At 49.8% G+C, this 14,869-nt stretch overlaps 1 protein-coding gene across 1 annotated transcript in view; it reads left to right on the forward strand.

The window, feature by feature from the left end:
• The window catches only part of PKD1L1 (polycystin 1 like 1, transient receptor potential channel interacting), a 2,330,280-nt gene that overhangs the window by 618,966 nt on the left and 1,696,445 nt on the right, over positions 1–14,869 (forward strand). Inside the window, exon 14 of the mRNA XM_069613333.1 lies at positions 11,375–11,437. Coding sequence (XP_069469434.1) covers positions 11,375–11,437 — 63 coding nt within the window. The remainder of the gene's footprint in view (positions 1–11,374; positions 11,438–14,869) is intronic.

Genomic DNA, 14,869 nt, shown 5'->3' on the forward strand with positions numbered 1-14,869 from the left:
CATTGCCACATCCATTGTAGGCAATTGAGATCAAATGGCACTGATCTGGAAAAGCGGGCCCACTAACGATGTATGGCTTTTTTTTTTTTAAACCAACATTTTATTGGTTTATATGCAAACAGTGAAAAAACACATTGACAATAGCATCACACTTCACATCGGCAGATTGCGATCATTGATCCCCACTCTCGCGCTAGTTGAGAGTTCCTCCTTGGAGCCAGCGCGTTAGAGGAGGTCTTCTGGTGAGGCATGGGAATTGTTCAGCGTAGTCCATGAACGGCGCCCATGTGTTGAGAAAATATTTCATGTTTCCTGTCCGGATGGCCGTAACCTTTTCAGCCACCAGAATTCCCAACATTTTGACCATTTTAAGGGTATAGAGGGTCCTTCCGCATTTTTCCAGAGCCTTGCCATTGCCACCTTTGCAGCTAATAGGAGATGAGTGCAGAGCCGCGATCTCTGCCCCGACATGGGGAATTCCCCACCCCCAGTCTCTCCCAGGAGCACAATTCCGGGATCCCACGGTAATGTCAACCCAGTAATTGCTTTTATGTGCTCTATAACCTCCCTCCAATAGGACTCTGCCCTCGGGCAGGACCACATCACATGGAACAGGGAACCCGGTGATGAGAACCCCCGTCAACAGTTTGAGGGAATGTCGGGATTGGCTTTATTTAATTGTAGTGGGGTGATGTAATATCTATAGCAGAATTTATATCCTCCTTTTCTATTCGAGATACACTGCATGCTTTTATGCAACCTAGTCCAAATCTTGCCGCAATCTTCAATCTCCATTTCCCGACCTAGTTCTCTCTCCCAGTCTAACATGTACTTTTTCTTTTTTATTGGGTCCATTCTGTCCAACAGATGGTAGAGTGTTGAGATTTTGCCTCTCGGACGGCTGATAGCAAGGAGGTCTCGAGCGCCGTGAGTTCCCTTGCCCCCCTCTCCCTAACTGTTCTGTGTGAGGCCCAATGGTGGAGTTGGGCATAATGGAATCTCTCTGTCTCAGCCGACTCCGTATTTTTCTTTGCATCTCTCAAATAAGATGGGGGACCCATCCTCGAAGATGTCAGGATTATTCCAAATAGGGGTGAGTGGCCCCCGCATCACCATTTCCGGGCTGCTGTCTTCCAGTTACTGACAGTCGCGATTGTTGCCGAGAGGGGGTTCTGGGTTGTGTTCATTTTTACCGGGGGCTTGTGAGGGAGCTCTGCTGGGGGAACCGGACACCAGGATTCTGCCAATTGTTTCCACAGGGGTTGGTCAGAGGACTGGTACCATGTATAAGCGTGGAAGAATTGGGCCGCGAGTGCATATCTAGCCACATCCGGGACTCCCATTCCACCCAAGACCCTCCCGCGGAGCATGATCCTTTTTGCGATTCTGGGCTCCCCCCCCAGATACATTTTTGTGTATTTCTCTGCAGGGTGATCAATTCACTCGATGGGACGTTTACCGGAAGCGCAGCGCATTGGTATAGCAGCCTATGGACCAGGTTCATTTGTATCACGGGGATACACCCGAACCAGATCCTCTCATGGGACTCCCACTGTTTCAGGTCTCGCCAGAACTCCTCCAGTAACCAGGGGAAGATACTTGAGTATAGTCGGGAGATGTCTTGGGAGATCTGCACACCAAGGTACTCGATCACAGATTCAACCCATGGGATCGGTAACAAGGGGCTGAGGTCAGCCTGCTGTTTCTTAGTGAGGTTGATTGCCAATACAGCCGATTTGCCTAGGTTCACCTTAAATCCGGAGACTCAGCAGAATTCTTCAATCTCCTCCGATAGGGGGGGCAGGGATGTTTTCAGCTTCGTAATAGTTAAGAGCACGTCGTCCACATATAGCGCAATCTTATACTCCTGTTCCCCCACCGTGAGCCCTTTTATTTTTGGGTTTCGGCGGATTCTGTCCGCAAACGGCTCCATAGATAACGCGAAGACCAGAGGCGACAGGGGACGGCCTTGTCTGGTGCCCCAGGTTATATTAATCAGTTCAGATCTGATGCCGTTAACGCGGAGCTGTGTGGTGGGGCTATGGTAATTGGCCATTACCCATCTTGTGAAATTAGGGCATAGGTCAGTGTGTTAACACCCACCTAAGACACCCCCAGTCCACCTGGTCAAACGCTTTGTGCGAGCCCAGTGTTAATACCACCATCCCCTGCCCGGACCTGAATGCGCTCTCTATGATGTCAACAGTATGCCGAATGTTGTCTAGTGTCCCCCTCCTCAGGATAAACCCCATCTGGTCATGGGCAATTAGCTCTGGGAGATGCTGATAAACCGTAAGCCTTCCTCCAAACGCTCATCTGGGGCCGGCATCTGCGAATGGGCAATTACCGGGCTATTCCGGCCCAGCCGCGAGCAGTACTCCTTGTATGGCGGTACAGTAGCAACGGTGCTGGTAGCGATACTTGTAATGTGGCCCATTGTCTTTTCTTTTTTCTAAACCAAAGTGTTAACACCTGCAGGCAGCCTTTGTAACTGTGCAGTGCTTCTGCGACCCAGGCTGCTTGATGTCTCTATGCTCAAACAGGAGGAGGGCTTGATTGCCCAGCTCTCCTTTTGTTTTCGAGTAGAGTCATCACGCAGCATGAATCTAAGGTGCTTCATACTGCGTGATGACTCTTTAGTCAGAAAGAGGATGCCTTTTCTTTTTTCTAATCCGAAGTGCTGACACCTGCAAGCAGCCGGGGTAACTGCAGTGTTTTGGCTACACAGGCTAACTCTCGTGTTGGAGTGGCTGGAGTAGGTCGGAAGTGGGAGCCCTTTTTGGAGACTGTGGGGCCGTGCCCTGGCTGGCCCCAGCCCACTTAAAGCCCTGCAGGTCCAGACTCTTATGACTGGGGTGGCCCAAGGGGGCCACTGACATGCTGCAGGGGTGCCGTGTCCTTTTCCCACTCATAACATCCCCCCTTACTTATCACCGAAGTCCATGTTCACATTCCCTCGATGAGCCGGGTGGGCTTCTTGACTGACCTGTGGGGCCGTCCAGTTGGCTCGTCCTGGTTGTCGTCCCGGCCGGTCGGCAGGGTTTCCTCTGGGGGGTTGGGAGGAGGCCCTGGGTCTATTGGGTCTTCTCCCTCTAGCGGCATGTCCTCTGCTTCGTTTTCTTGGAACATCCGCTTGAAGTGCGATGCGTTTCGGGTCACTTCGCCTTGGCCTCCTGAGGCTGTGACCATGGGCCCGTTTATGTCCGTCATGATCATGGGCTCGGGGCGGTGTCTCGAGTCCGTTTTCCGGCGTTGGGTTTGTCTGACCAGTACGGTTTCCCCTACCGGGATCAGGGGTTCCTTGGCTTACCGCTTTCTATCAGTCCATTCTTTGGCTCTTTGTCTTTTTTCGGCTTCTCATCTCCGGATCTCCTCATCCTCCTCTGGTGTGTAGTCCTTGAGCTGGGGAAGCCTGGACCTCGGTTTATATTTGATCATAAGTTCGACCGGTGTGTGGCCAGTCGCCTCGTGTGGCGTATGCATGTAGCTTCGCAGCATTTGTGAGATGGCCTGTGGCATTGAGGCTTGATCGGTCGCCGCTTTCTGGCGTGTGCATTTGATGTTAGCCATGAATCGTTCCACCATCCCGTTGGCCTGGGGCCAGAGCGGTGTGATCTTTTGGTGGTGGAATCCGAGATGTGTTGCGAATTTCTTAAACTCCTGTCCTTGAAATGGGGATCCGTTGTCCGTTTTCACCACATTGGGGATGCCCCACTCGCTGAATAGCTAATCTACTGTACCTACCACATGGTGGAAGGCTGTGGATTGTACGTGCTTCACCAGCGGGAATCGGGAATATTCGTCTATGGCCACTAGCAGATAGCCTCCCTCTTCCAGCGGGCCGTAGAAGTCGAGCGCTACGCGCTGCCACGGTCCATCAGGGAGTGGGACTTTGCGCAGGGGGCAGGGTGGTGTACCGGCGGCGTTCACTTGGCACGGGTTGCAGTGTCTTAGTATGTCATCCACGATGGTGTCCATATGGGGAAACCACACTTGGTTCCGCAGTATCTTTTTTTTGTTGGCCACGCCTCGATGGCCTTCGTGTGCAATCATGACCAATGGTTTTGGCTTTTGGGTGCTACCAGGCGATTCCCTCTGAGTAACGTGCCTTGGCTTGTCGTGGCCAGTTCATTGTGTATCCTCTCCATTCTGGCTAGGTCTCTTCTGTCGACTTCCCCACCCTGCCCCGGCTCAAAGTGTTTGTTGGCCGCTTGGCGCCATTTGTTCGTGTTGGTAAGGTATACTGCTGCCTTGATGGTGGGGTCAGCTCTGCTCTTTTCCGCAAATAGTTGTGCAGTTATGGCAGGGGGGAGGGCATTGTGTGACAGGTGTGCAATGTATCCGTCGGCATCTCCCTGCATTGTGGTGTCGGGCGCCCCGTCCGGGTGTCGCGAGAGATAGTCCGCTGGGTTTGCATCGCCTCCGGGTTTATGAATGATGGTATAGTCGTATTCTTGGAGGCGGATGCCCCATCGTTCAATGCGCGGGGGCATTTTGATTCTTGGGTTGCCAAAGAGAGCCAGCAGGGCCTGGTGGTCTGTTATGAGGGTAAAAGTTTGTCCGATGACGAAATGGTGGAACTTTTCGCACGCCCACACGGCGGCCAGGCTCTCCCGCTCGGCCTGTGAGTATGCTTGTTCGGTGGTGTTGAGTGCACGGCTGGCGTATGCGACAATGTGGGTTGTGGTGTTGTCTTGTGGGTCTGTTTGAGCGAGAATTGCACCTAGCCCCACTGGGCTAGTGCCACAGTTATTTTGCTGTGCCATTTCTGATTGAAATACGCCAGTTAACGATTGGCAGTGAGCTCTCGCTTCATGGTGGAGACAGCGTGTTGACAGTGGTCTGTCCACAGGAATGGCTGGTCTTTCTTCAGCAGCTGTCGCAGTGGGCTTGTGAGTGAGGCATATTGTGGGAGATGGCGAGCGCAGTAGCCGGCCATGCCCAGGAATGAGCGAAGTTCAGATACGTCCTTTGGGCTGGGCAGGTTTGTTATGGCGCGGATTTTCTCGGGATCTGCCCTGATGCCTTGAACCGAAAAGATGTGGCCGAAGAAACATAAGGTGTGGGTGTTGATTTAGCATTTCTGGCCGTTGAGTGTGAGTCCGGCATCTTGGAGGATGTGGCAGACTTGGTGTAGGGCTGCGTCGTGTCGGTCCTGGGTGACGCCAAATATGAGGATGTCGTCACTGTAATTGAACGTGTTGGTGACAGGGATAATTAGTCTGTGAATTGTCTTCTGGAAGATTTCAGCTGCGGATGAGATCCCAAAGTCAAGTCGTTTGTATCGAAACAGGCCTTCATGTGTGGTGAACGTGGTGATGGGCCTGGATGCGGGGTCGATGACAAGTTGATGGTATGCCTGGTTGAGATCCAGTTTCGAAAATTTGGTGGCTTGGTAGAGTCTAATCAGCATGTCCTCAATGTTGGGGCCGGGGTGTCTCTCCCGTTGTATGGCTGTGTCAGGGATCCTCATGTCCACACAGAGGCGGAGGCGTCCGTCTGCTTTGGGGACAACGACGAGTGGCGACACCCATGGTGTGGGTCCTGTTGCCCTTTCTATGATGTCATTGTCCAATAGTGTTTGCAGTTCATGTGTTACTTTTACTTGTAAGTGAAACCCTACTCGCCTGGGGTGTTGTGGCACCGGTTGGATCTTTGGGTTGATGTGGAGCTTGATGACGTTGTTCTTCAGCATGCCTACTCCTTCAAATAATGTTGGGTAGGTGGATTTCAGGTCTTCGATATTTAGGGCCCTGTGACAGATGGCTTGTATCAGTTGAGATCCAAGCGGAATGCCTTGAATGGCTTCTGATTAGTCGTAGTGGATGTCAATGAGACCTAGAGCAAGAGCAGTTTTGTGGCTCAGGAGGCATCTCCCCATTGCTGGGCTGTGGATGACGTGTATCATTGTCTGTATTATTTTGCCCCTGTGAATGAGGTCATACGCAAACTGTCCTTTTGACATTAGTGGCTGTGCTGCTCCCCATTGGAATATTGGAGCGTGGAACGGTTGTAGTGGGAACTTGTCTTCTAAGTGTTGGTATGTCAGGTGGTTCATGACTTTTACGTTTGCGCCGGTGTCCACCAGGAATGGCGTATCTATTCCTCCCAGGTGGACCGTCACTCTGGGTGCTGTGCTGTCATCTGAGGTGTCTGAGATGAGCCGGACGTATTCCCTGCTATACCGGTCGTATTCTGCATATTGTGCCTGTTCCATTGAGTGTTCCTCATTTGTGGGGTTTTCGTAGGGGTCCCTGACGGCCCTCTCCCCTTGGTGTTCTTCTTCGGGATATGCTTGCATTTGGTAGATTTGTTCCTGGTGAGCGTATGTCTCATCTGCCTGGTCCACTTGTAGGTTTTCTACCGCCTTGATGAACCCAGCGTTGTTTGTGCGCCTGGGGCTGGTGGTGGGCTTGGTGTACTCTCGTTCCAGGTATGGTCTTGGGGTGAAAGGCCTCAGCGCCTCGAACCTATTTCCTTCAGAGGTAACGTTTTTTTTCAGCAGATGTTTGCGGAATATTGATGACCAGCATCCTTCTATGACCCTCAGGCGGATAGCCTCGTCGTCGTTAAAGTTGGCAAAGTCGCAGTATGTGATTTTCCTCTGGAGGCGTAGTATGAACTGTCAGACTGTTTCTTGGGGCAGCTGGGTGCACTGATTGAAGACGCAGTGTTCATAGTCTCTGTTCGGGACTACTACTAGACACCCATTGATGGCTTCGATGAGTTTCGTGTATGTCGTCCTTTCTGCTTGCGGGATGGTCTTGATAACGCTCTTGATGTCTTTCCCGACTCAGTTTGTGAAGATGTCTAGTTTGTTGGGCGTGTCTTGGTTTCCTACCGCCCTCATGAATTCTTCAAACTCGTCCATCCACTCTTGCCATCTCTGGCCTTGATTTTCCTGTGGTTCTAGTGCGAATGGGTTTGAGCGGCGAAGGAATGATACCGGGTTGGTAGGCATTACCCCTGGTGTCGCAGGTGCTGTGGTGTCCAATGCCGCGTCTGCTGGCTGTGACATGTCGACTGACTTTGGTTGCGGCTGTTGCAAGGCTGGCACGTGTCTTTGTACCCTCGTGTTCAAGTGGTTTGGTTGTGGTTGTCACGAAGACTGGCGCGTGCCTTCGTACCCTCGTGTTCAAGTGGGTTGTGACTATGACTGGTGCTTGTTTCGTGTCCTCGCTTTCTAGTGGCTTGTGACTGTGATTGATGCTTGTTTCGTGGTCTTCCTCGCTTTCTAGTGGCTTATGACACTGACTGATGCTTACATGTGTCCTTCTGGCGTTTTTGGTAATGGTTGGCACAAAGACTGGCACGTGCCTTTGTATCCTCGTGTGGCTTATGATGACGACTGGTGTTCGTTTCGTGTCCTAGTTTTCTAGTGGCTTATGACTATGACTGATGGTCGTTTTGTGGCTTTCCTTGCTTTCTAGTGGCTTATGACTATGACTGATGGTCGTTTTGTGGCCTTCCTTGCTTTCTAGTGGCTTATGACTATGACTGATGCTTGCTTGTGACCTACTGGCGTTAGTTACAGTATCATTGTCATGTTGTGTTCCGTAGCTGGGTGCCTACGTGTCCAGTGTTCTCCCGCTCTCTCGCCGTCCCGCTGGATCGCTACTCCTGGGCTCCTCCCGCGCTGCAGGCCTCCTTCGTGGTATGGCTCCGCCGACTCGAACCGTATGATGCTGCGCCGGGTCCCTCCTTTGACACCTGTGGCGTGCTGAAGCTGTTCCCCCTGCGTTGCGGGTCTGCTCACCGCTGGCACCGACTTCTTCTGTGGCTGTTCGTTCTGCTTCGCCCCTCTGCTGGGCGTTCGAATCGTCGGGACCCTGTGCGTCTCGCACGTCCAGCGCCGTACCTCTTCCGGGCATTTGGACTGCCGGGCCTCTCCACGGCTCCAGCTGCTGTGTGTCTTGTACGTCCTACGCCACCCCTCTGCTGGGCGCTCGAACCGCCGGGTCCCTCCTCGACTCCGGCTGCTGCGTGTGGCTGCTGCGTGCGTACCCTTCTAGGCCGACTCTGTTCTGGTGGGGTTTGCTGGACCTTTTCACTGGCGGCACCGTGCGTCTCCTGCAGCGGAGAGTCCCTCCTTGACTCAGCCGCGTAGTATGGTTCTTCGGGTTCCTCCGTGCTCGTCGCCAGTTGTTGTGGGCCTTGGTAGGCCGTAAAGGAGACACGGACTCGGGCACGTCTTGTCACCTCCTTTATTCAACATTAACTGCCGCCCCCAACTTTCCTGCTTTCCCTCCTCCTGCCCCGCCCCTCTTCCCCCTGTCCCTTTTGGTTTCCCTTAAAGGGCACGTGTCCTTTTCCCACTCATAACAGGTGGTCGCCCGACTCGCCACCCCTAAGGTCGGCTCTGGCACCACCAGTGCTGCTGTAGTGTAGACACCGAGCAGCAGGAAAGTGGAAAGGCGCTGGGCGGAGGTTTCCGAGCTGGCTGTGCATTACGCGGGACCTGGGGCAGCACTCGCCTATGCCTCCCCTTGCTCGACTTCAGGTTTCCCGGGGCATCTCGTCAAGGAGGAGCAGGCTGAAGAGGTCGGGTGGCAGTACCACTTCCACCAGATTCAACATCGGGTAGAACACGCACCCCCTACCAACCCCCTTCGCATCGCCTGCCTGCCCCGGCCCTTTCTAGGAACCAGCTTCTGGCTGCAGGCAGGCTTTGCTGTGCGGCACATCGAGAGCTCTCCTCAAATGCCTCCCTTTAGGGAGTAGACCATTGTGGGTAGCGTGTGCCCACTCAGTGCCTATGATTGTGGATCTGGACCATGTTTTTTATTTTCACATCAAATACGTCTCTTCGACTTCTGCCATATGAGGACGGGGATGGGACTGTTTTGAATCATGATTGTGTTATTGTGTTTTGTGGTCGGAGAAAAGTTCCTGTGTTGCATTTGTTAGATGTGTTAACACCATGAATACATTAACATACTGTTTACTTGCCTCTTATCCGACACTTGCTTAGTTCGATGCAGGATTACCCACACACACCTATATTTTAAAACGGGTTCCATACATGCATGGAACAGGAAACCGAATTTCCGACTAAAAGGTTGTTCGGCTGGTGGATGAATTAGGGAAGTCTTGTATTTGACAATTTTCATCTATCTACACGATAAGTAACTTTTAATTGGGCCATTAAAGGTGACCCTGGCCATGTTAATCCCTATGGAAATTCCCTCCCAGTCCCTGAACCCCCACCACCCAAAACACCTCCTCTTTGAGCTTGCTTAAACGAGCCTTACACTCAAACTTTGCACTGTAAGTGCCATGGGAGTTGTAAACACAACACTGGCATACTAAAAATGCCTTGACCAGGTCTGCCTTCAGCCACTCGATTTAAAAGTGCTGTGTGTGTGTCCTTCTCTGAAGTCATTTAAAAACAAGCATTGTTAAAGCCAACAGTTTTGGCATGTGTGTAAGTATTAGGCATTTGCTAGCACCTTCATTTTAGTGACAGTGACCGCACTGGAAACCATTTTCATGTCAGTCGAGCCTGCATAGCTAAAGTTGCTTTTAAACAGTAATATCATTCATTTGGTGCATTAACATGGGATTTAGGAGAGGGGCGTGCATGTGCGTGTCTTCTCATCTGGAATTTCAATTGGGTTCAACATTTCTACCAGGTTATGTGTAGAATATAGTCCACATTAACTATATGTATTAATTGCATTTAAAATCAACCTAATGGGATGTAACAAAGTGGAGTAACAATGTATGTGTTGGGTATGAATTAACGCGAAGCTAGTGTAAACTTGTATGCTGTGCTTCATGCTACATAGAGGGGGCAGTGCTCCTGTAAATAAATGCAGAGGTGGTGGCGTGCTCTTGTGCTCCTTTGTGTAAGGTGACTGCAGTGTCCCTGGGCACAAATACATTATGTATGGTGTGAAGTGCTCGTGTGGTGCACAGAGAAAGCTTTGCTCTCCAGGCTATGCAAAGGCATGAAGGTAAAGGTATGCGCGGGGTGACTGGCCCCTGTGTTGAATTTGTCTGGAGTGTGCTGGGCTACTAATGGCACAAAGATCAGATGTTGCCATGTCCCTGGACACTCCTGTGTTCTGGGGTGTGATGCTCGTGTCCCTTGGGGTGGGAGGTTTTGTGGGTTTTGGGGGTTGGGGGGAGTTTGGTTTTGCTGATCTGACGTTTTGGGGTTCTACTCTGATCCCGGGGTATACTCTCTGGTGCACATGTTTTTTTTGACAGTTCTCATCCTGCTGACAGTTAAGGGTTGGGTCGTGCCAGCAGGGGTGGACTGGCCTATAGGGAACTATGGAGATTTCCCGGGAGGCCTCTGCCCCCTGGGCCTCTTGTGTGGTAACCTCTTTTATTTCCACATTTTCTCATTGGAAAAGGCTTGGGCTTGCTGAAAATATCTAATATGGGGCCCCTTTGAACATTATTTCCAGGGCCTCGTTTGGCTCCCAGTCCAGCCTGCGGTCCTGGTGTGCTTCCCATATTCTCTGGTCTTCTTACTTATAAACGCCACATTTACTCCCGAACTGCTGTTCGCCCTTAAATGGTGTATTGCTTTTTTCGTGAGTTTTACCTAACTTGCAGATTCTGCAGCTTTCTTGTTGGGAGTGTCATCAGTTGGCTTAAGCGCTGTAGTAAATTAAACAGATGTTTAACACTACCATCACACCCAGGTTGGGGAATTGTCGTTAAGCACGACAGTATTGCACACAGGAACGGGCGACTGACGCGTCTGCTTTTACTGCCCTCACACAGAACCTTGGTTAAATACATGATCCCTATTAATTATCATTGTGAAAAAGATTATGCAACAGCCTTCACGTGTGCATATAATCCACACTTTTTACAATTCTGTGCCCTGTGTGCTCTACGCCCTCTCCCCCACTCTCTACACACACCCCCACTCTCTCTATCCCACCAAACCCACCCCCACTCTCTACTTCCACCCAACCTCCCCCACTCTCTATCCACACCCAACCCCCTCCAATTTCACTACCACCACCCACCCAACTCTTTACAACCCATTCGCCCACCTCACTGCCACTCTCTACCCCTCTCATCCTTCCTCTCACACTAGCTTTATTTCTTACCCTCACTCTCCACCTTTCTCACTCATATTTCCTCCTGCTCATCATCGATGGCCCCCCTCTCTTAATCATTTCCTCCCTTTCTCTATTCTCCTTCCTTCTCATCTCTTCCACGCCTGTGCCGCTTATCGCATCCTCCTCTGAAACTTTGCACCCTGGTACCTGTAAATCCAAAATGCAAATAACATCAGTAAACGCCACAACTATTGCCAACGCTTGCTTGCCTGTGATGTAAATAGAGTGACTGCTTCCCCGATTTACGCTTTTCCAGATAAATGATGTGCCACTTATATTGTCTTTCCTAGGTCACAGACCTTTTTATGAAGGGGGCCCTAGAGACTCGGAAACAATGGAGCGTCACATACCAGGTATTCTGCTACCTTTCCTTGATTGGCACATAGTGTTGATAACATTTTTGAAATGGACATGCCCAAAATTGCATTACAAAGGTGAAGGTCGATGAGCGAAGTGGTTTGGATTAGAATGTGAGCAGATCTGGTCAGTGTTCAGGTATAAATGTCCTTGGCTTGAACATTGGAATGCATGTTGGGCCAGTGTTGTCGCATTCAAATACACATGTTTTGCAATGATCATTGTAGGTGTATTTGTTTTTTTTTTTAATTTGCAGTGTCTATGTATTTCCGGTAATGTCCAGCGCTATGTCAAGTGTAGAAGTCCACCACAAAATCATGTATGGTTGCTCATAGCATGAGAGGAAGCCGTTGTTGCATATTCTACACGTTGTATAGTTGTACCCGGGGATTGTCTTGTGATTTGGCTCAGAGGATGACAAGAAAAAGATGAGTAAGAACCATAATTAAGGCTTTTGCTCATGGTTTTACTCCTCTTTTACGGATCTGGGGGATATGCATTGTTTTATCAGTGGGTCTAGAATGCAATTGGTTTCTGCCACCCTATCTGCCCTGGCTGCCAAATACGAACCGCTCCCACGTGATTTTCATGCTGGTGGTGAAACATTGCATTTCTATGGAATAAGCCAGCTGTCAGCACCTGCTAAATTCATTGACAATGTCCCCCAAGTCCGTACAATGGGGGGGAGCATTTACAAATCCTCTCAGTGAATGGTGTTAAAGTGACATATAAACCTGCATCCACCCTGGTTTGTTTGTAACTTCACTCTCTTTGCTGAAAGTATTCTAGATTGCATGGAGGGGGATGTTTTGCATACAGGTGCACACGTCGGAAGCCCCTTCTGTCTAATTAGCACTTTAAATGATCCCCATAGTTTCGGAACCTGCAGTTCTCCTCTTGAGTCCATGATACGCTACTTGATGGAAATATACAGGACGTGTTATGTAGGGGCACCTTTTCCATTACTTGAGGTTGTTTCACCTGGGTCAGTGTTCACATCCTTTGGTTACCCTCCTGGTTGAGGACAGGGTAACCTCATCGCCCTCTGACCTCTACAGGATATGTTCATCCATGAAGCTCTGCACACACCACTGTGTCTTCATTTTGGGGTGTAAACCCTAAAAGGGCAGCAATGTGGCAGGTGTATAATTTGGGGTGATCCATGTTCTGCTGCATGCTACAGTGCATGTTCTATCAATTGTTTACTTGTTCCAACAATCAACTGTGCACTCTTTTTAGAAGAATAATGGGGTAACCTATACAGTTTTTATTTAATTCATTTATATTTAATTATTTTTGCATGTATTAAGCGCACTAAGCCTGTAGGCTTCAAGGCGCTGGTTACATACAGTAGAGAAAAACAAAACACGGAAGCATAGGTTGCAGGTTGCATACCGTTTAGGCTCAGAGAGTCAGATTATAGCAGTTGCAAGTGGGGTTGTAGTCAGGAAAGTGGTAAATTAGAGGTAAAAAGAAGCGTTTTAGGTGTTTCCGGAACACCCAATAGGATTGTTCAGATCTGTGTGCCCCCACCACGGATGCATGATCCTTTTTGGGTAGGGAATTCTAGGTCTTGGGGGCAATGACTGGGAAGTTGGACCCTCCAGCTCTCTGGCGCTTTAATCCAGGGACGTCTGTTGGTCTGAGTAGTGAAAGCAAGCGTCCCCAAAAGGCAGTAACCTCCCCACAATGAGAGGCAATAAAGGACACACTCCAGGAGGGAATAAGACCAGGACCAAGTGTGGGTGATGTAAAAGGGCTTTTATATAACCAATATAGGGCATGCAAAGGACTCTGCGAGCTCTGAGAGCGCTCTGTCTGACAATAGCAAAGAGTCATATTTATTACAATACCACGTCATAAATCCTGTAAACTATGGGGGGCACATAGTCTCAGGGATTGGGTGGTGTTGACTAAGCTATAGCTGGTGCAACGATGAGACGCTCCAGGATTGGTGGACATCTGCATGGTGCCAACGTGGGGTGGACGGGTCAGCTGGGCTCGTCGGGATGGAGCTGCCATGCCAGGCGCGGTCTGTGTTGATGATTGATAGCTGCACTAACACTTTGCCCTTGTGGCCACACACAAACACTCATCCCTTAGACGACTCCAGTTGTCCTGCAAATCCTACAATATGTTACTCTAAGAAAAAATAGGAGACAGGAGGAACAACATGCAATGTGAAGCTTTGCCAATACATCAGTGCACAATTACTTTTGACCTGTTGCCCAGGTGTCATAAGTCTGGGTGTCTTGTCAGAGGGCACGAGGTGAGCTGCCTTGTCATTTTATTCTGTTAGACATGGTGAGGGATTACTTTATGATATGTTAGTCCAGGGTTGAATACCTATCTCTAAGGCCCATTAACTTGGGGTGAACTGGAGTACTACTGGATAAGGGAGGGCACATCTCTGGCCCCTCAATGCGGTGGGGTTTAGGACCAGGTTGTAAATAATTCATTTGGCCGACTATGGCGGCCTCGGACATGGGGGAGGCGAATACTTGAAGCGGGTCCAGCAGAATGTGAGGAGGTGCGGTTGTGCTGCCTGAGCACAAGCAAGCCCTGGCAGGCCTTGGTGGGAGGAGGGGGAGATGGCCTTGTAGCTTCAAGCGATTCTCTATGCCTGGACTGCACAATATATCATAAGAGGGGACAGTCAGTAAAGTTAGTAGTGTTAGGATGATTACATATTTCTACCGTTCATAAATTCGTTTCCTTATTCATACGCAGCAATGAGGGTCTGGCAGGGCTCATGCATTACATAACATTAGTTGAACACATTCTGGTGATTAATAAGGCAAACAGATGAATAACAACGTGAGGTAGCGTCAGGTTGGGTCGTGTACTCAGGAGCATAAAAGCAATATGTTCATATACATTTGTGCATTTACATTCTCGTTTATAACAAATTAAACGTGTTTCACTGTATTACACACAAGTATTCTTAGTAATGCTTTTTCGCCTTCCTTTGTACATTAGCAGCAATCATTAGTTAGCATGAGGTGGGCTCTATCAAGCCCTTTGTTTAAGCCTTTAAGGCACATGGTATCTTGCAGCGGGCGGGGGTCATCCTTGTTTTATTAACATTATAAGCTTCATCCCTTTTCAACACCCATGTTATAATTTACAAACAACCCTGTGAATCGTTGGGTTTTGGTATGCAGTTAACACTTCATCTGGGGGATGTGGGCAGGGGTTCATGCGGGAAGGTTATTGACGCCATATATTTTAAATGTTAGGGGTTAGATGCGAGGTCGAGGCCTGTTCGATTGGGATGGTTCTTGTTATTTTCCAGACTCAGCCACAAGTTAGGTCACTTCTGGGACAGTGATGTACTGCGGAAGGTAAATGATAGTGTTTGATCTGATACTTGTTTGTGTCTGGCTGCTCATGAGAACGGGCCTTTAGCGGATCTGCCATGGGGTGGA

This window comes from Ambystoma mexicanum, chromosome 5p (assembly GCF_040938575.1).
Source record: "Ambystoma mexicanum isolate Mex_15411 chromosome 5p, UKY_AmexF1_1, whole genome shotgun sequence".
Classification (NCBI taxonomy): domain Eukaryota; kingdom Metazoa; phylum Chordata; class Amphibia; order Caudata; family Ambystomatidae; genus Ambystoma; species Ambystoma mexicanum.